The 20058-nt window shown below is 40.1% G+C and overlaps 1 protein-coding gene across 6 annotated transcripts in view; it reads left to right on the top strand.

Annotated features, from left to right (window-relative positions):
• NODGS (nodulin/glutamine synthase-like protein) overlaps window positions 1-19773 on the top strand; it is a 119458-nt gene extending 99685 nt beyond the window's left edge. For 2 of the 6 annotated variants that reach the window (XR_016101222.1, XR_016101224.1), the window contains exons 16-20: window positions 12595-12827; window positions 14135-14277; window positions 17933-18021; window positions 19229-19296; window positions 19417-19773. Coding sequence is in view for 3 of the 6 variants with exons in the window: in XM_088951885.1 (XP_088808011.1) it covers window positions 12595-12827; window positions 14135-14277; window positions 17933-17995 (439 nt within the window). In the remaining 3 variants the exon portion in view is untranslated. Of the gene's footprint in view, window positions 1-12594; window positions 12828-14134; window positions 14278-17932; window positions 18022-18154; window positions 18882-19228 lie in introns of those variants that run through there. The other 4 variants (XM_088951885.1, XM_088951887.1, XR_016101223.1 and 1 more) reach the window with 3 other exon arrangements.
• Window positions 19774-20058: the final 285 nt, after the last annotated feature.

Raw genomic sequence — 20058 nt, 5'->3', positions numbered from 1 at the left:
CAGTTTGGTATTCACATTAAAGTTTTTTGGTCTGATATTGGCCGTGAATATTTATCCTCATCATTTCAAGAATACCTGGACCAACACGGCATTATACATCAGACTTCATGTACCTACACCCCACAACAAAATGGGGTGGCTGAGAGAAAGAATCGCCATCTCTTGGAAACAACACGATCCCTCATGCATCACATGAATGTTCTGAAACCCTTTTGGAGTGATGCGGTGCTTACCTCTTGCTTTCTGATTAATCGGATGCCCACGTCCATCCTTGATGGTCATTCTCCGTTTACGATCCTGTTCCCGCCTTGTCTTCGTTTCCTCTTACTCCTAGGGTATTTGGGTGTGTCTACTTCGTCCATAATCTGGGTCCTAGGAACGATAAGTTCGATGCCCGTTCTCTCAAGTGCATCTTCCTTGGCTATTCTCGGACCTAGAAAAGGTATAAGTGTTACCATCCTAGTTCTCGACGGTCCTTTGTGTGTGCTGATGTCACCTTCTTTGAGTCTACTCCGTTCTTTTTGGGGTCCGGTGATACTTCTTCCTCCTCTTCACCTCCTCTTCCACTTCCCGATGCTGACCCTCTTCCCCTTGTTTCAGCCGTGACCAAATCCTTGCCTCCATGCCACCACCTATTGAACGCCCACCTATCCGTCAGGTGTATACACATCGCCCACACGTACTAGCTACTACTCCTCCGGCTACATCTCTGTCGACGGATCTGGCACCAGACCCGCACTCAGCATCTGAGCTTGACCTCCCCATTGCTTTGCGGAAAGGCAAACGCACTTGCACCCTTCATCCTATTTCTAATTATGTTTCACTTACTCACATTTCCGCTTCCCATCGCCAATTTGTCACCTTGTTATCATCAGTTGTTGTCCCTAAGGATGTCCAGGAAGCCCTTGCCTCTCCAGGGTGGTGCCGAGCCATGGAAGAAGAACTCTCTGCCCTTCATCATAATCATACTTGGGACCTCACTGCTCTTCCTCCTGGGAAGCAAGCTGTTGGTTGTAAATGGGTTTATACGGTTAAGTATATGTCTGATGGTAGTATTGAACGCCTGAAAGCGCGATTGGTTGCAAAAGGGTACTCCCAAACCTATGGTATTGACTACACAGAGACCTTCTCACCAGTTGCTAAGATAGGGTCAGTTCGTGTTGTGATCTTTCTTGTAGCTATGTATGATTGGCCGCTATATCAGTTTGATATCAAGAATGCCTTTTCGCATGGTGACTTACTCAAGGAGGTCTACATGGAGCAACCTCCAGGGTTTGTTGCTCGGGGTGAGGATGGTAAGGTGTGCAAACTTAGGAAGGCTATATATGGGCTTAAACAGTCTCCTCGAGCATGGTTTGGTAGGTTCAGTGAGGTGGTAAAGAAGTTTGGTATGAAACAGTGCCAAGTTGATCATTCAGTATTCAGTCATGACTCTCCAGGAGGAAAAATACCGTTGGTGGTGTATGTAGATGATATTGTTATTACCGGGAATGATAACATGGGTATTGACAGGCTGAAGACTTATCTACAGGATCATTTTCAGACAAAGGATCTTGGTAAACTGAAACATTTCTTGGGGAGAGGTAGCGAGATCTAAGTATGGTATTAATCTGTGCCAGAGGAAATATGTGCTTGATTTGTTGGAAGAAACAGGCTTGTTGGGTGCTAAACCAACTGAAACACCTATGACAGATACTGACGACTTGTAGGTAAACTGGACTACTTAACCATTACTAGGCCAGACATCTCATTTGCGGTTAGTGTGGTAAGTTAGTTCATGCAGAAACCTCTTATTCCTCATTGGAATGTAGTTATGAGAATTGTGAGGTATTTAAAAGGGGCTCAGGGTTGCGGTTTGATATACAAAAGTGGCGGAAAACTTGAAATAGAAGGGTATTCTGATGCTGACCGGGCCGATTCTATGTCTGATTGGCGGTCTACCACAAGCTATTGCACTTTCCTAGGGGGTAACCTGGTGACATAGAAAAGTAAGAAGCAGACAGTCGTGGCAAGAAGTAGTGCAGAAGCAAAATATAGGGTTATGGCGCATACTGCTTGTGAATTAGTGTGGCTAAGGAGCCTTCTACAGGAAGTAGGGTACAACAATACTCCAATGAAACTCTATTGTGACAATCAAACTGTAGTTCATATTTCTTCTAATCCGGTGTTTCATGAAAGAACCAAGCATATTGAGGTTGGTTGTCACTTTGTGAGGGAGAAGGTGTTGAATGGAGAGCTAGACACTGCATACGTTAATACAAGAAACCAGTGGGCAGACTTATTTACAAAAGGGTTGAGTCGGGGAAGAGTGGACTACATATGTAACAAGTTGAGATTATATGATATATTCTCACCAACTTGAGGGGGAGTGTTAGCATAAGGGGTATTTTTGTCTTTATACTTATATTAAAGTTGTTGATCAGTAATATTATGTTAGAACCAGTGCTCCTTACTTAAATAAGGGCACATATGTCTTTTCCATTTATTTTAATAATAAAAGCACATGTCTGGCCGAATGGGAGTTAGGTTTTTTGACTTCTAGTTCGAACCAGACTTTCTCCTTTTTTCTCTCTCTCTTTCTTCCACCTTTCTACATTTCTCTAGGTGACTGATCTCAGACAAATAGAACTCCAAGGCAGATCGAATCATAACAATGTCATACAATGGCTATAAGTATTTTGTAATTTTTGTTGATGAATTTTCAAGGATGACATAGATTTATCTTATGAAAGATCGCAGTGAATTGTTCTCTATTTTTCAAAAATTTTATGCTGAAATACGTATCCAATTTGGTATTCATATTAAAATTCTTCGCTCTGATAATGCCAAAGAGTACACCTCAATAACATTTCAGCAATACTTAGAGCACCATGGGATAATTCATCAAACTTCTTGTGCCTACTCCTCACAACAGAATAGTGTGACTGAATAGAAAAATCGACATCTCCTTGAAACTGCTCGGTCTTTGATGCTTAATATGAATGTCCCTAAGCATTTTTGGAGTGATGTTGTCCTCACATCCTGTTTTCTCATCAATTGGATGCCCATGTCCATCCTTGGAAGTCAACTCACCTTCTCGGTGTTGTTTCCCACCTTGTCTCCGTTTCCTCTCACCCCAAGAGTCTTTGGATGTGTTTGTTTTGTTCAAAACATGGGGCCTGGTTTAGACATGTTAGATGCACGTGCTACTAAGTGTATCTTCCTTGGCTACTCAAGGACTCGGAAAGGGTGTAAGTGCTATAACCCTAACTCCCATAAGTCATTTGTGTGCTCCGATGTCACCTTTGAATCAATTCCTTTTTTCTCGGATACTATGGTTTCTTTTCCTTCCCCCGTAGTTCCTCTTCCCGTCCCTGTTGCGGATCCCCTTCCCGTGGTTCCCATTACAATTGCAAATTCACCTCTCATGTCAGTTACTACTGTGGTTTCTTTTCCTTCCCCCGTAGTTCCTCTTCCCATCCCTGTTGCGGATCCCCTTCCCGTGGTTCCCATTACAGTTGCAAATTCACCTCCCATGCCAGTTACTACTGAGAGGCTACCAATCAAATAAGCATATACTCACAGAAAAGCACCGGCCCCTCCTCGAATTCGGCCCTCATCGACAGATCCTGTCATTGCTTCTTCTCCCTTAGACCTTGATCTTCCTGTTGCCCTGCAGAAAGGTAAACGCACTTGTACTTCTCATCCTATTTCACACTATGTTTCAGTTGCTCACATTTCTACTTCTCATTGCAACTTTATATCATTGCTATCATCTGTTTCCATTCCCAAGACTGTCCAGGAAGCCCTTACCTCCCCAGGGTGGCGGCAAGCCATGGAAGAGGAACTCTCTGCTCTACAACACAATCACACGTGGGAACTCACTGCTCTTCCTCCTGGTAAGCGTGTTGTTGGGGGTAAGTGGGTCTACACAGTGAAGTATCTTCCAGATGGCAGTGTGGAGCGATTGAAGGCTAGGTTAATGGCCAAGGGCTATTCTTAGTTGTATGGTGTGGACTATATGGAGACATTTTCTCCTGTGGCTAAAATTGGTTCAGTTCGGGTGTTGATTTCATTAGCTGCTATGTATGATTGGCCTCTTGTGCAACTTGACATCAAAAATGCTTTCCTACATGGTGATCTCATTGAGGAAGTGTATATGGAGCAACCGCCAGGGTTTGTTGCTCAAGGGGAGGATGGTAAAGTTTGTAGACTCAAAAAGGCAATTTATGGACTGAAACAATCTCCACGCACATGGTTTGGCAGGTTCAGTGAAGTAGTGAAAGACTTTGGGATGAAATAGTGTCAGGTAGACCATTCTGTTTTCAGACATGACTCAAAAGATGGGAAAATCTTGCTAGTGGTGTATGTGGATGATATTGTCATAACTGGGAGTGACAGTAACGGGATTGACAGGTTGAAGAAATTTCTACAGGACCACTTCAATACGTAAGATTTGGGTAAGCTAAAGTACTTCCCGGGAATAGAAGTTGCAAGGTCAAGGCATGGAATTAACTTATGTTAAGGGAAATATATTCTTGACCTACTTGAAGAAACAGAACTGTTAGGTGCTAAACCAGCAGAGACTCCTATGGAACTTAATGTCAAGTTGAGTGTTGATGCAGGTGAAGAGTTTGATGATCCTAGAAGATACAAGAGGTTGGTGGGAAAGTTGAATTATCTGACTATTACCCGACCAGATATATCATTTGTTGTGAGTATGGTGAGTCAGCTTATGCAACATCCTCGGATTCCTCATTGGGAAGCAGTTCTAAGGATTGTAGGTACCTGAAGGGTGCTCCAAGTTGTGGTTTGCTATACCAAAGTGGAGGGACTCTTGAAATAGTAGGGTACACAAATGCTGATTGGGTTGGTTTTATATCAAACAGGAGATCAACTACAGGGTATTGTACCTTCCTTGGTGGCAATCTTGTAACTTGGAAGAGCAAGAAACAAATGGTAGTAGCAAGGAGTAGTGCAAAAGCTGAGTACAGAGCTATGGCTCATACCATGTGAACTAGTATGGTTGAAGAACTTGCTACAAGAGATGGATTCTCGGTTGACAAACCCATGAGACTATACTGTGATAACCAAGATGCTATTCACATCTCTTCCAACCCAGTCTTCCATGAGAGAACCAAGCATATCGAGGTCGATTGTCACTTTGTAAGAGAGAAAGTGATAAGTGGAATGATAACCACATCTCATGTGAGCTCAGGAAATCAATGGGCAGATCTCTTTACAAAGGGATTGTCTCGGGGCAAAGTAGATTATATTTGTGACAAGCTGGGACTATATGACATATACGCTCCAACTTGAGGGGGAGTGTTAGAGTACACAAAAGGGTATTTTGGTCATTTGGGTTTATCTATTTGAGAGTGAAAGGTCTGTTTTATTTAAGTTTACGTTATGTGTCCCATCACTTATGAGGGACAATATGGTCTTTCTTGTAACTATGTTATTGAAGATAAATACAAGTGGGTCGACTAGAGAGAGGACTGATTTTCCTCTACTGGCCGAACCCTTCTTCTTCTTCTCCTCTTCTTCTTCTTCTTCTTCTCCTTCTTCTCTATTGTAACTGTAGAGAAACTACTGTGGGGCCACTCTGTCCGTAGGGTAGAATATACCTAGTCTATCTGTTATGTTATTCTATTATTCTAGTTCTGTTATTTAAGTTTCAGTTTTTTATATTGTTAGGTGTAATGATGTAAACACCAAGGGCAGATATGTCCTTTCATGTAACTAGCATAACATATAAATATTAAATTGAAGTGGCGGCGGCAGATAATTCAAAATCTGTCCTTCCTTTCAAACCTGTGTTCTACTGCTCTCTCACTAATCTTTCTCCTCTTTCTTCTTCACTTTCTCTTCTATTCGAACTTGAAATTCCTTAGTGCCCAAGACTGATAGCAGTCTTGATCATCTTCATGGTATCAGAGCCAAGTTAGGGTTTCTTATGTGAGTCTAATACCAGTCGACCACATGAGAATCTCCTAGGACTAGAAGCTGAAAAGGTGGAGTTCACAGACTGATTCTTGGAGATCGCCAAAAGTGCTAGCAGCTGTTGGAAGTTTTGTTATGGTTGTAGAGTATTGATGGTCAAGAAGGATCAGAGAAGACTAGGGTTCAGGTAACCCTAGAAGGCAGCGAACAATTCTTTTCTTGTAAGTCATCTACTTTTCTAAGAAAAGATAGGTTGGACCTATCTGGAGAGGAAGGCTGAACCGTTCTAGGTTTTCATCTCTTCAATTCACTAGGGTTTTACAGCAAACCATACTGTTCTGCTGTGATTAAAACCCTACTTTTTTACACCGAACTGTCTTAGCCTTGTTTCTTTCTGCACTAGAGTTTGAAAGTGATCTTGCGGCAAGCCCTAGTGCTGGACTGAATCTTGTGATTTATCTAATGCTGTCCTCAAGTTTATTGTTAGCATTGATCAGATTCTAGGGTTTCATATTAACCCTACTGCAAGTCTATCTATACAGTACTGATTAGATTGTGCAACTGAATTGATCACTTTAAAGACTGATTAAAACCCTAATTCTGCAAAGGCAAATCAGACCTCCTTCTAAGCTGTTGTTCGGAGTTTTTTGGGGTTTTTGAACTCTCTTAAAGGGGTTAGAGCTCTACAGACAGCCACTATTGTGTTTGTTAGTTGATTTCAGATCAGAGTTATCCCAGTTTTGTGCACATACAATGTGAATACAGATCAGGCCTATACTGTTTTTGATTGTAATTGGTATTCCAAGTGTTGTTTTAAGACTTGACCGAGATGGAGTTTAAAAATCAGGCAGAAGGCAGCTTTGGGAGCATCAGTTATGGCAGTGGTTCTGAGATGGGTGGTCAGATTACAACCGTAAATTCAAGTACTCTAGCTTCAGCCTACCATGCTTCAGCTCCAGGTACTACTGAACCTTGTTGGGTAATAGATTCAAGTGCATCCGACCACATGACTAGCTTGCCTTCACTGTTTACCTCTTACCATTTGTCATCTGGTAGGGATAAAGTATCTATTGTTGATGGCTCCCTAGTTCCTATTTCTGGGAAGGGGGACATTAAGTTATCAGATACGATCTCCTTGTCTTCTGTCTTGCATGTTCCTAAGCTTGATACTAACCTCCTTTCAGTCAGTAGTATTACCAAACACATGAACTGCTTAGTAACTTTCTTCCCTGACCGGTGTGTTTTTCAGGACCTATAGACGAAAAAGGTGATTGGGACTAGCCGTGAGACGAATTGGATCTATCTGCTCCGGGAGAGTTCTCGTCGGGAAGAGTCAATGGGTAAGAGGTCACTTGTTTCCCAGAGTGTGAGTTCGGTTATGCCAAGCATAACCGATTGGGTCATTTGTCTTTTCGGTCCTTAAAGAGTTTGTTTCCTACTTTGTTTGAGTCTGTTGAGTTGTCCCGGTTGCAATGTGAAAGCTGTGAGTTTGTTGAACATTGTAGAAACTCTTATTCATTGAGTAATAAAAGGAGTAATCGTCCTTTTGATCTTGTGCATACGGATGTTTGGGGGCCATATCACATTCCTTCTATGGGTGGGTACAGATATTTTTTGTTATTTGTTGATGACCATACCCGGTTTTCTCGGGTTTATCTTATGCGTTCACGAGATGAAGTTCCCGCCCTGACCCAAAACTTTCACCAAATGATCCTAACCCAGTTTGATGTCAAGATTAAAGTTCTTAGATCTGATAATGCAAAGGAATACTTTGCTAAGTCATTGGCATCTTACCTTCTTACTCATGGGGTTATCCATCAGAACTCTTGCCCTCATACACCTCAGCAGAATGGGGTTGCAGAAAGGAAGAATAGGCACATCTTGGAGGTGGCTAGAAGTCTTATGTTTACCTCCAATGTCCCTATTCGCTTCTGGGGTGATACTATCTTCATGGCGGTATGTCTTATTAATCGAATTCCTTCTCGGGTTCTTGATTTGCGATCTCCTTTTTCCCTTCTATACCCACATGAGGAGTTGTTTTCTATTCCCCTTTAAACATTCGGTTGTACCTGTTTTGTTCAGCTTCTCGGACCCCATCACTCCAAGTTTGAACCCAAGGCCTCCAAATGCATTTTCCTTGGTTATGCACAAACTCAAAAGGGGTATTGCTACTATGATCCTGTCACAGGGAGGAAGTTCGTCTCCATGGATGTCACTTTCTTTGAGGAGACACCCTATTATCCTTGGGTTTCTCCTCAGGGGGAGAGCAGTGAGAGTAGGGGTTTAAGTCCTTGTCTTCAGGGGGAGAGCAGTGAGAGTGGGGTAGTTCCTTTACCTATTCCATTGGGTGATGGGAGCTGCAATGGTGAGGGTGGCCAGAGGGATCAGGAGTTGAGGGTCTATCACAGGCGGTACAGGCAGGTTGATCCCGATCATCAGCAGTCCAGGCCAGCGCCAATCTCATCTACGGCCCCAGGTCCAAACATTACAGTCCCAGGACCCACAGAGACTTCTTCTATTGTTGCCATTTCACCTCCTACAGATGATCTTGATCTTCCGATTGCAGTCCATAAAGGGAAATGACATTGTACCACATCTACAGCCCACTGTATTTCCCATTTTTTATCCTATGATCGCCTGTCTCCTACCTACAGGTCCTACCTTAGTTCCATTTCCAATGTCCCTATTCCAAGAACAGTACAAGAGGCCCTATCAGTCCCAGAGTGGAGATGTGCAATGCAAGTTGAAATGGATGCCCTGTTGAAAAATAATACCTGGGAGCTAGTTGACTTGCCCAAAGGAAAGAAACCAGTTGGATGCAGATGGGTATTTACTGTGAAGCACAATGCGGATGGATCCATTGAGAGGTACAAAGCTCAGCTAGTTGCAAAAGGGTTCACTCAGACTTATGGTATAGATTACTTGGAGACATTTACCCCGATAGCCAAGATGACCACCATTCGGGTTCTATTATCTCTTGCAGCAAGCCACACTTGGCCTTTGTACCAAATGGATGTTAAAAATGCCTTTCTGAATGGGGACTTGCAGGAAGAGGTTTACATGCAATTACCTCCTGGATACTATGATACAGAGACAGGTAAGAAAGTCTGCCGGCTCAATAAGGCATTGTATGGTTTGAAGCAGTCACCTAGAGCTTGGTTTGACAGATTCAAACTAGCTCTTGGAAAGTTCGGTTATGTACATGCCCAGTCAGATCATACACTGACACTACTTGCAGTATATGTTGATGATATTGTGGTGACAGGAAATGACAGCCATGAGATTGAGTCCCTCAAACAGCTCCTTCATCAAGAGTTTGAGGTGAAAGATCCGGGTACACTACGGTATTTTTTGGGCATTGGGGTTGCTAGATCTAAACAGGGGATCTTTGTCTCTCAGAGGAAATATGTTTTAGATTTGTTGGCTGAAACTAGAAAGCTGGGTGTCAAACTTGCAGATACACCCATTGAACAGAACCACAGGATTAGTACAGAGAGTGGGAAGCTGCTTGAAGACAAAGTTATGTTCCAGCAGTTGGTAGGAAAGCTCCTATATCTCTGCCTCACTCGGCCGGATATTACTTATGCTGTTAGTGTTGTCAGCCAGTACATGCATTCTCCTAGAACCACACATTTTCTTGCGGTAGAAAGAATTCTAGCCTACTTGAAGAGATGCCCAGGTAGGGGTATACTGTTCAAGAACAATAACCACATGAAAGTGGAGGTCTATACAGATGCCGATTGGGCTGGGAGTGTTGATGACAAACGATCTACCTCAGGATATTGTGCCCTTGTGGGAGGAAACATTGTCTCCTGGAGAAGTAACAAATAAAGTGTTGTCTCCCGGTCTAATGCTGAAGCAGAATACAGGTCCATGGCCAATGGAGTGGCTGAAATCCTATGGCTAAGATCTCTAGTTGAGGAGTTGGGTATTGAGTATGAGAAGCCTCTGATGTTGTATTGCGATAATCAACCAGCCATTAATATAGCACATAATCCAGTGCAGCATGACAAAACCAAACACATTGAAGTTGACCGACATTTTGTACGAGAGAGGGTCTCATCTCAAGAAATATGCCGCCCTTACATCACATCCAGTATGCAACTAGCAGATATCCTCACTAAAGCTGTATCAAGAAAGAAGCTAGAAGCGGATCTATCCAAGTTGGGAATGATAAACATTTACTCCCAACTTGAGGGGGAGTGTAGAGAAACTGCCACTCTGTCCATAGGGTAGAATATACCTAGTCTATCTATTATGTTATTCTGTTATACTAGTTCTGTTATTTACGTTTCAATTTTTTATATTGTTAAGTGTTATGATGTAAACACCAAGGGCAGATATGTCCTTTCATGTAACTAGCATAACATATAAATATTAAATTGAAGTGGCGGCGGCAGATAATTCAGAATCTGTCCTTCCTTTCAAACCTGTGTTCTACTGCTCTCTCACTAATCTTTCTCCTCTTTCTTCTTCACTTTCCCTTCTGTTCGAACCTGAAATTCCTTAGTGCCCAAAACTGATAGCAGTCTTGATCATCTTCAGTAACCTAGGACTAAATAAGGTTTTCACACATTTCTTTCTTCTCCCCCTCAAGAAAGAGAAAACTTGCCTATTCCAACAATATAAAAAAAATAAAAAACTGTGTAAATTAATGTAAAATGTTTGAAAAGTAGAGGAAGATAGGAAGAAGAGAAAAAGAGAAGAACAAAGGGAGTTGGAGAGAAAAATATATTTTGGGGTTTATGGGTTCCTCACTCACGTTTATACTCAGGAACTCATAAAAGAGAAATTACAGCAGAGCCCCTAACCTGTAGTCATGTGACCACCATGTGACATCTTAAAAAAACAAGACAAAAGAATAGCCCAATTAGGTAGGCCCAATAAGAATACAAAAGATAAGTAAAAACAGGCCCACTAATCTGTCAGCACTCCCCCTCAAGTTGGGATTCTTGGGAATAGATGTCCATCAAGTTGGAAAAATGGAGACATTTCAAGGAAAATTTTCCAAATATCATCAGTATTAGGGAACATTCTCAAAACCTTTTTATCATTCTCTATCTGGTGTGGACAGAAAAACAAATTGCATGCAACACTTCCAAGTGTACAACAATAAGCACAAGAAATATCAAGTTGAAAACAACAAACCAAGTCGGATTTTCAAGGATTTCAGACCCGAACCGGAAGTAGAACTCCTCTTGGAACAGTTCTGCTACAATAATAATGGCAACAAGCTGGCATCCCGTGCAGACACGTAGTCAAGAGGGATTGGAAGGTGCCAAAATGGGTTGACTCCTCAAAACCCAAACTCTTAATACTTGAAAACCCTAGCTGGGGCTGAGCTACAACTCAAACGAGAGAGAGAGAGAGAGAGAGAGAGAGAACCAAAATGAGCCCTACAGAAACAACCCCCTTCTCTTTTATAAGACTCAATGGCTTGTTAGAGAAGCCAATTAAAATATTTATCAATGAGCCCCTAGAATGTTTCCCTTTCTCAAAACAACTCCTTAAGAACAAAGCTAACTTCAAACAAACCCCCAAAAGATAAATTTTGTTACAAAGACCTAGGAGACCAAAACCTAACAGATGTGCATCCAACTGCCCCTGACCAGAATCTGAATTATAAAATGACAAAACCCTTGGACCCAAACTGTCAACAAAGCTACCCAAAAACAACAATTTGGGGTCCTACTACAAAAAACATTCAAAACAGAATACATTCACTTTTTTTTTCTTTTTTTTTTTTGGCCTCATCATTGTCTTAATGCTTAGGTTGTAATTTAAAAGGTGCACCTCAGCCCTTTCAAAAGGTGTGTGCCTTACGCCTTAGCCCAGGTGTGCGCCTTTTGAAAATTTGACGCTTTTTTGCTTTTTTCGTGTCTAGCGGCTGGGCCGGGGGCTCTGCCCCAAGACCCCCGTGCCACACCCCTCAAGGCAAGCCCAAACAAGTCCACGTTAGGTCTTAAATTCTTAGTTATCACACAAAAATAATGATTTTATAGTTTTAATTGCTTTTTAAGAAGATATTTTATTAGGATGAATGAATGAACAACATTACCAAATAGGGGGTTCTCAAAGCTCTGGTTTTCGCTCGCTCACCGAAGCTTCGAGAACCCCCTATTTGGTAATTTTGTTCATTCATTTCTTGTAATTTCTTAAGTGAGAAGGTTTGGTTTCTATAACTTTCTGTGCCACATCAGCCAAGGTGGCCAGCTGTCAGCCACTTGTTGATTCTTACACTGTTCTTGTAATTTGTCTTGGTAACTTGGGTTGGTCATGGGACTGGGCTGACTCTGTTTTGATTCAAGATGGATTAAACTGGGTCTGTGGCAGTTGGCATTGTCTATGCTTTTACACATGAAATATAAATGTCTTAAGAGCGCTACAAGGACTAATGGAAGGCCTAAAGCAAAAGTGAAATGGGTACCACAACTGCTAATGTTCTAGCAGATGGATTGACAAAGCAAGGGGCATCAAGGGATCAACTGTTTCGTTCAATTAATTTGCATGTGGAATTTAATATTTTAAGACCTTCTAAGATGAGTTTAGTGAGATAGCAATGTGAGGATATAGAAAGAAAGACTATGGAGGTGCTCACTACTCACTCTTGTCTTTAATCTTTATGACTATTATCTTTTATCTTCCATGTGCAACTGATTTATTGTTCTGCAGCTACGATCGAATTCAACCAGATACTTGGAGTGGAGCATATATTTGCTGGGGAAAAGAAAATAGGGAAGCTCCACTGAGGACTGCATGCCCACCCGGAGTATCAGATGGACTTGTAAGCAATTTTGAGATTAAATCCTATGATGGGTGTGCAAATCCACACTTGGGCTTGGCTTCTATAGTTGCTGCTGGGATTGATGGCCTCCGTAGACATCTTCGCTTACCTGAACCTGTTGGTATGATTTTTGACAATATATTATTCAATTCCCCATTTATATTGATATAAGATGGCCATTTCAGCCTCCAAACAATTTTCAAAGTTCTCATGGTTAGCTATAGACATTCACTTTGAAGTTGACTTAACAAGTTCATTCAACAACATTATTTTCTTCTTTACAAGTACTTGGTGAGCATACCTAGATAATTTAAGACTTATGTCCTTTTGGTACCTAGAAGTTATAAAACCTGGATACATGATAGTCATGTCATGTTTCTAAGACTCAGACCAGACCGGATAGTTGGACTGTGAAAACCAGAAACCAGCAACCATTCTGTTTTTTTTTTTTTACCACCAACTGGAAAACAGAATTTTATTACAGAAAAAACATAGCAGTACAACAAAGAGTTGCAGCCTTACGTTACAAATATATTGTGAACATAGCCCCTGCCATTTTGGTTTGTTTTAGAACACTAGTTTTTCAAATTTCTGAAAAACTGGCCGACTCATCAGAAACCCGTGAAAGCGGTTGAAACTGTCTAGGTTTCAACAACCCATCCAGTTTTCAATGACCCACCAGGGTCACTGATTTATCACAAGCCATAGAATAATGATAACAAGATTTGAGCATGTGATCTCTTCCTCATGTAAAATAATACACTACCGTTGATCCATCATGCTATTTACATTTGATTTTGTCTCCTTAATATCTATATTAATAAAACATATATATGTATATATATGAAAGACTTGAACCCTGGTCACTTGTATTGAACCAAGAAAAAAACTAACAACAAATTGTAATATGTTATAATATGCATAATAGTTTATACTTTATATATGATGTCACGAGTCATTGCATTGACTCAGCGGTTGGACTGTCTAACCTGTGATCTGGTAGCCTTTTTAGTTTTATACATTGGTATTTAGAAACTTTTATATGATTGAAGTGTATATTGTGATTATATTCATTTAACAAGCCAGGACAGAGATGACAGAAAACTCAAAAAATTCCCTTTCCTGTGCATTCTTCATATTGAATGAAGAAGTATGAACCAAAAACTATTATTTTATACAGTTCATGATTCTAGTTATGATTCCCTGTTGAAGCTTTTTATGTACTGGGGAAAGCCATATATGAAGTCTTGCAAGTGATGCCAAACCATGTGGGCTCTCCATATAATCTTTATAGAGATTTTAATGGTTATTTTTCAGAATGGGTCCTTGTTGCTTCATTCAACTTAACATGATCCTTTTACTACTAAGAGGATATTTAAGAAACCAATACTCAACCTGATACTTTGGCAATACTATTCTATTGGACAGAAACAAATCCTTCTAGTCTTGCTGAAAGTATTGAAAGACTGCCAAAAGAACTTTCTGAATCTGTAGAAGCTCTTGAGAAAGATGAGGTTATGAAGAATTTAATTGGTGAAAATCTTCTGAAAGCTGTAATTGGTGTCCGTAAGGTAAGTTATATTCCAGATGCTTTCTACATGTTTGTCAATGAATGAAGCAAAAAGTATTGATGCATTGAAGCAAAAACGTAACATCTTAGTTATGGCAAATTAATAAGAGGGCCTATTTATGAATTATGATACCCACTCAAGCTAATTGACCTATTTTAGTTGTGAGAATAGCAAGATACATGACCTATTTGATTTCTCTGAAGCCTGAGAACATCATGCAAACTCTTTATATTGATATAAAAACATGCTCAATGAACCCTAAGTTTCTTACAGGAGGCATGGGCATACCAATTTTTCTTTTTCTTTTGTCTTTGGTTGGTAACTTGATCGTATTGTAACTAGATAAAAAACATACAAAAGATGGCAATGAAGCAATAAACAGTGATTGCATAAAAGAATTCACATGGACGTAGAACAACATAATCAAAGAACAAAATAGAATGCCATCATATCAACCACTTTCCTCTCCACCCTTGGAAACAAAACACACTGCCCCCTCCCTACCAACCCAAAACATCACAAGAGGTTGACCCTTACACATCCCCGCTACTTCTTAAAATAGACTCAGCAATAAATCAATTCACTTCTATTATTTTACATAATACTTACATCAATCTTTCTCCCCTACCATCCTTAGAGGTTTTCCATCTAGTTGGTGGAGCTGCTCATTCCTTATCAATTATTTTTTTTTGGAAAAGGTAAAGTAATATTTATTGAGAAGGAATTACACACAGGAGGCTGAGATCAGACCCAGAACAGGCTGACTGATCTAATCAGCAATTACACAATCCATCAAGAGATAGAAAATAATACATCTGACACATTACAGTTTCTAAAATCTGCAGCCACAGACAACCAAGAAATCAGCTTGCCCACTGACTTCTGAATTAAGTCTTCCAGACTTAGAAACTTGTTACTGAAACCCCGTCTATTCCTCTCAGTCCAGATGCACCAAATTACAGCAATTGGAATCATCTTCCAGATAGTCTTCTTTTTCTTGCTCAGACCCATAATCTTCCAGCAACACAACAGCTCTTTTACCGACCTCGGCATCACCTAACAAACCTTCAAAGAGTTGAGGAAATGGTTCCACAACTGAGCAGAAAACGGGCGGTGGATGCACAAATGATCAGTAGATTCAGCACTGCTCCCACATAAACTGCAAGTCAAGTCCGAAACCTGAATTCCCCTTCTCACAAGGTTCTCCTTAGAAAGACATTTATTAAGAGCCATACTCCAAACTATGAAGCTGGCTTTAGTCGGGCCGTTGGGATTCCACACTTGCCGAAGTGGGAAATCAGGAGCACCCCTCCTACCAAAAATAGCAGCCAAAGATTTAACAGAAAACATCCCATCGGAATTCCACTTCCAATGCCACTTATCCTCCGAACTATAATCCAACTCTTGGCTTTGAAGACAGGTCAAGAGATTCACAACCTCTGCCACCTCCCAATCAAAAAGGTTCCTTCGAAATGAGGGAGTCCAAAGAACTGAACCACCAGAAATACTATAACACTCTGCCAACTGAGGCCTCTTGATCTGAAGCACACTGGACGAGGAGTGGGAAGGACTCAGCAAGAGGATCATCTGAGCACCAACGGTCCTTCCAAAATTTGGTCCTGTTACCATTACCAACCCTAATTGAGACCCCGTAGCCAGAGCTGAAAAGTTCTTCATTATCCCTTTCCACAGAGAGCTACCCCAGATGGGGGGAGGGTCCCTAGTTCTCCAAATGCCCCAACTCACACCATATTTGCTGGCAATGAGAGATCTCCACCAAACATCAGTTTCTACAGAAAATCTCCAAATCCATTTACAGAGGAGAGCAGAATTAAAAGAATTCAGCTTCCTAATACCTAACCCCCTTCAATTTTGGGAAGACAGGCTTTCTCCCAACTCACCAAGTGCACTTTTTTCTCCTCCTCCCAGCCTCTCCAATGAAAACTCCTTTGAAGCTTTTCAATCTGATTTGCAACCTTCTTAGGAATATGGAATATTCCACTATTGAAATTTGAACTGTTCTCATTCATATCCCATTTGAACAAGTTCGAAGCTTCCTCAGAGATGTTAGCACCTACTTCAACTATCTAATCCTTTCCGCCCTTTGGTTCCAGGCGATTTCCTCAGAGATGTTCTCATTCATTGCTTCCTTTCTTCCAGCATTCTAAAATATTCAATTGCCCTTGCATCACCTTGTTGGTAATAGTGGACATGGGTAAAAATTAGTGGAATGGGTCTTATGCAAGGCTATATTTAATAACCCTGTCAGTAATAGTCTCCTCATTCTTCTAAATTGACACAGGACAGCCTCCCTGCCTACCACCCTTATTTTCCATTGGAGGCCTATAAAATGCTTTGTTCATTCATCTGCATTATTTTTTCCTTCATGGACTATACTTGATCTCTACTGATGAACTATGTGGCAAACTAATGCAACCAACTTTTATATCCATGTGCAATGCTTATGACTACAAAGAAACCAAAAATCACCACTTCCAAATTTTAACCCTTTTTTCCCGAGGATTATAATTTTGATGAAATTTTCAAAATTGTGAGGTTTTGTTCTTGTTTCAGGAGTGACCAGAACAAAATATATGAAAATAAAAGTTCCTACATTTTTGGTCTATAATGTACATAATATATAGACATTTTGAGAAGGGAAAAGAAGTAAACTCATATGCTCTCCAAAGCACTTTGGATCACAGTGATCCTCACTCCAAATGAAAAAGTGCCTCTTCCACTCTGCAAGACTCCTATCTCTTTCAGTCATCAATCTGAGGATTGCTCAGAGAACTGTCTAATGCCCAGAGAAAACCAAGATATGAACAAGTAAAAGAACCCATAGAGAACCCCAAATGGTGAGAAAGGAAAAGAGCCCACAAAACCCCTTGATCTTTGAGTGGTAAAAGAAATTTCATTTTTTTCTGACGAGAAATAGTGAACATTGACTTATAGGGAAAATCATCTTTTGAAGGAATCTCTCTTCTCACACAAGAAATTATTCAATGGTAAAATCATAAATTTAAAATATTAACTGAATAAAAATATATTGTCTAGCTTTTTCTATTATTTTACTGCCTACAATGATTTCTTGTGGGGGGCAAAATGGAATCATATTTCCGAATATGCATAAAAAGAAAGGAAATGGACATTTAGAAAATATGAGAATGTCATAACTCTACTGTAATTTGTGCCCTTTTTGTATATTCATTCACATTGATTAGTGAATTACAACCTTGACCACAATTTGAACAAGAGTAGATCACCGGTGAAGATCACATGATTCAATAAAACTATTTCCTAACCATTTTATGCACAAAATTTGTGTTAAGAAAGCACAATGGTAACTATGCACTATTAAAATAAAATACAATTAGAAATTTAGTCAAAGAGGATTGAGGACTATGACATGCAAATGACACTGGATTCTGAATATGCTGAAAAGGCACCCTGGATCATGAAATCATTACATCTTCATTGCATGATAAACAAAACTCTCCATGTCAGTAAAACCATCTAATAATTTATCATTGTGCAAGTGTGCAACAATTAAAATAAAAGGCAATATAATAGAGAACTTTTTATTTAAAAAACTAGGTCTTTTGGCCAATTAAATGTGTGATATGATGCTTGACATGATGCTTTATTTTTTCAGGCAGAGATTGACTACTATTCCAAGAATAAGGATGCTTTCAAGCAACTTATACATCAATACTAGTGAGCTAAGATTATTCAAATGGGTTGGTAAGAACAAGTTTCCATAATTCAATATTTTCTATCTGCATTAGGGCCAAGTTCCTTTGGCTAAGCATGTATATGGGTAATGTTGCTACTGAATTCTTTGCTTAGGGAAGATGCTTTTGTTTTAAATTTCCAGAGAGAGAGAGAGAGAGGAGGGAAGGAGGGAGTTGTGGAGGAGGGCATTGGCCGCATCTTGATGATAGGGAAATCCAGGAATACCAGAGGAGGATTTCTTGCACCAATGCCCTGTTGGCATATTTGTGTTCACTAATCCAACTTTAGAGGACAATACATGGATAGGGTTGGTAATCTCTCCTTGGTCATGGTGTGAAAATTTGGTGGTGGTTTCTTCCCTTTCAATTTTCACTCTAAGAAGGATGCTTTGCAATGCCTGCATAGATGTGAGAAGTCGTTTATTGGCCGACATCTTATACTCAATCTCTGGGTTCCTAGTCTTTTAGGAACCAGTTCATTTCTGCAAATTGGTGGACACAAGTTTTTGAAGTACCTCTCCATGTTTGGTGCAAAGCAACTTGATTGCAACAAATAATTCCTTGGCAGAGTTCATTGTGATGCATGGTCAAATATTGAACTGAAGCCATCTTGACTAGGTTCATTCTCTTGTTCATGGAGGATGAACAACTTTCTGAAGCCTATTCCATATGGGGAAGATGAAGATGGAGATGTAATGTTTGATATGATGCTTGATATATTTGAAAAAGCAAGTATATTGTATTTCAAAACTATGAACACCCCCATAGCAAGGTGCTATAGGGGAGCCAAAAATGACCATATAAGCCTTTACAGTGTTCAGTCAGATCTTAAAAAAACCTAATATTTAACCCTTTTAATATCTTTATGAACGCCCAGCCCCTAAGGTTCCCTTCACTCTTCTTAGTATGATCTCTAAATTTGCTTTTTTGTTTTCAAAAGCTCTGTAGTTTCTTTCAATCCAGAACTGCCACATAAAAGCTAAGGGGACCATCTCCCAAAGTCTGACATAAAATATGAGGGGAAACGGGAAACCTAATTAACCCCGAATAGGCCCAAGATAAATTCCCATACTTGTCTGCTGAAACTACATTGCACAAAAAAGACAATTGCAAGTTTCCACTTCTCTTTCACACATACACATGTGAAGTTTTGAATGTATCTTTGGTCAAGCACTTTTTCAACGGTTCATTGATAATCACGTTTTTCAATGGTACAGAAATTTTCAAATGGTTCGTTGTGAAACTCCATCGATGAGGTTTACACTGCAAACAAACACAACCTTAGGTACTTTCTCTCTGTCACATACATGGAGTGCACTAGTATTGGGTGAATATAATAATCTTTTATCCATGTTAAACACTGATTATTGATTATTATTGCCTTGATCTTCTGGTGTTCCATCAGCATGTCAGTAGTAGTAGGAGTACGTGAGACATATAAAAGCAATCCGTTGCTCGATAAATATAAAACTCCGTCTCTGATTAGCATCAATAGAAATTATTTTTGTTGAGCAGATAGAGGTAATACAGAAGACAAGGAAACAGGAGACATCACTGCATATTGCTCTAAAATTTGCAAACTTTCATCGTTAAATAAATGATGAACGGTTACCTCATAAGGCCTGATATATTGGCTTGACAGTTGAAGCCTTTGTGTGTGAAAAAACAATTAGAGGCAATCTTGATTCATAAGTAGCAATGTTGTAAGGAGGCTCAGACCAATAAATAGTTAAATACAAATGATGTTGTGGTTTAGTGGTAATATGTAGTTCTTCACTTCTTTGTAAATAGGAGTCTGTGAGTTGACATGGGTGGTTCCGGGTTAATAGCATGAAAGGTGGTTTTTGGGAAAAAACAAGAAATTAGGGTTTAAAAAAATCGGATCTTCCTTGCAATGTTTTTTGCTTCATTTCTTTTTCTATAGGCCATTTCTTGGGATAAAATTTTGGTTGTTGGGAGCCAACAGCCTCTGATATTGAGAAACATTTTTGGGAATGACACATTGCCATAGAGTAGGATAAAATAGTAATTGCTCTCTATTTCTTTT

The sequence above is a fragment of the Nelumbo lutea genome, chromosome 6 (genome assembly GCF_056320005.1).
Source record: "Nelumbo lutea isolate HS-2025 chromosome 6, American lotus-T2T, whole genome shotgun sequence".
Lineage (NCBI taxonomy): Eukaryota > Viridiplantae > Streptophyta > Magnoliopsida > Proteales > Nelumbonaceae > Nelumbo > Nelumbo lutea.
This window is presented reverse-complemented; position numbering and strand designations above follow the sequence as displayed.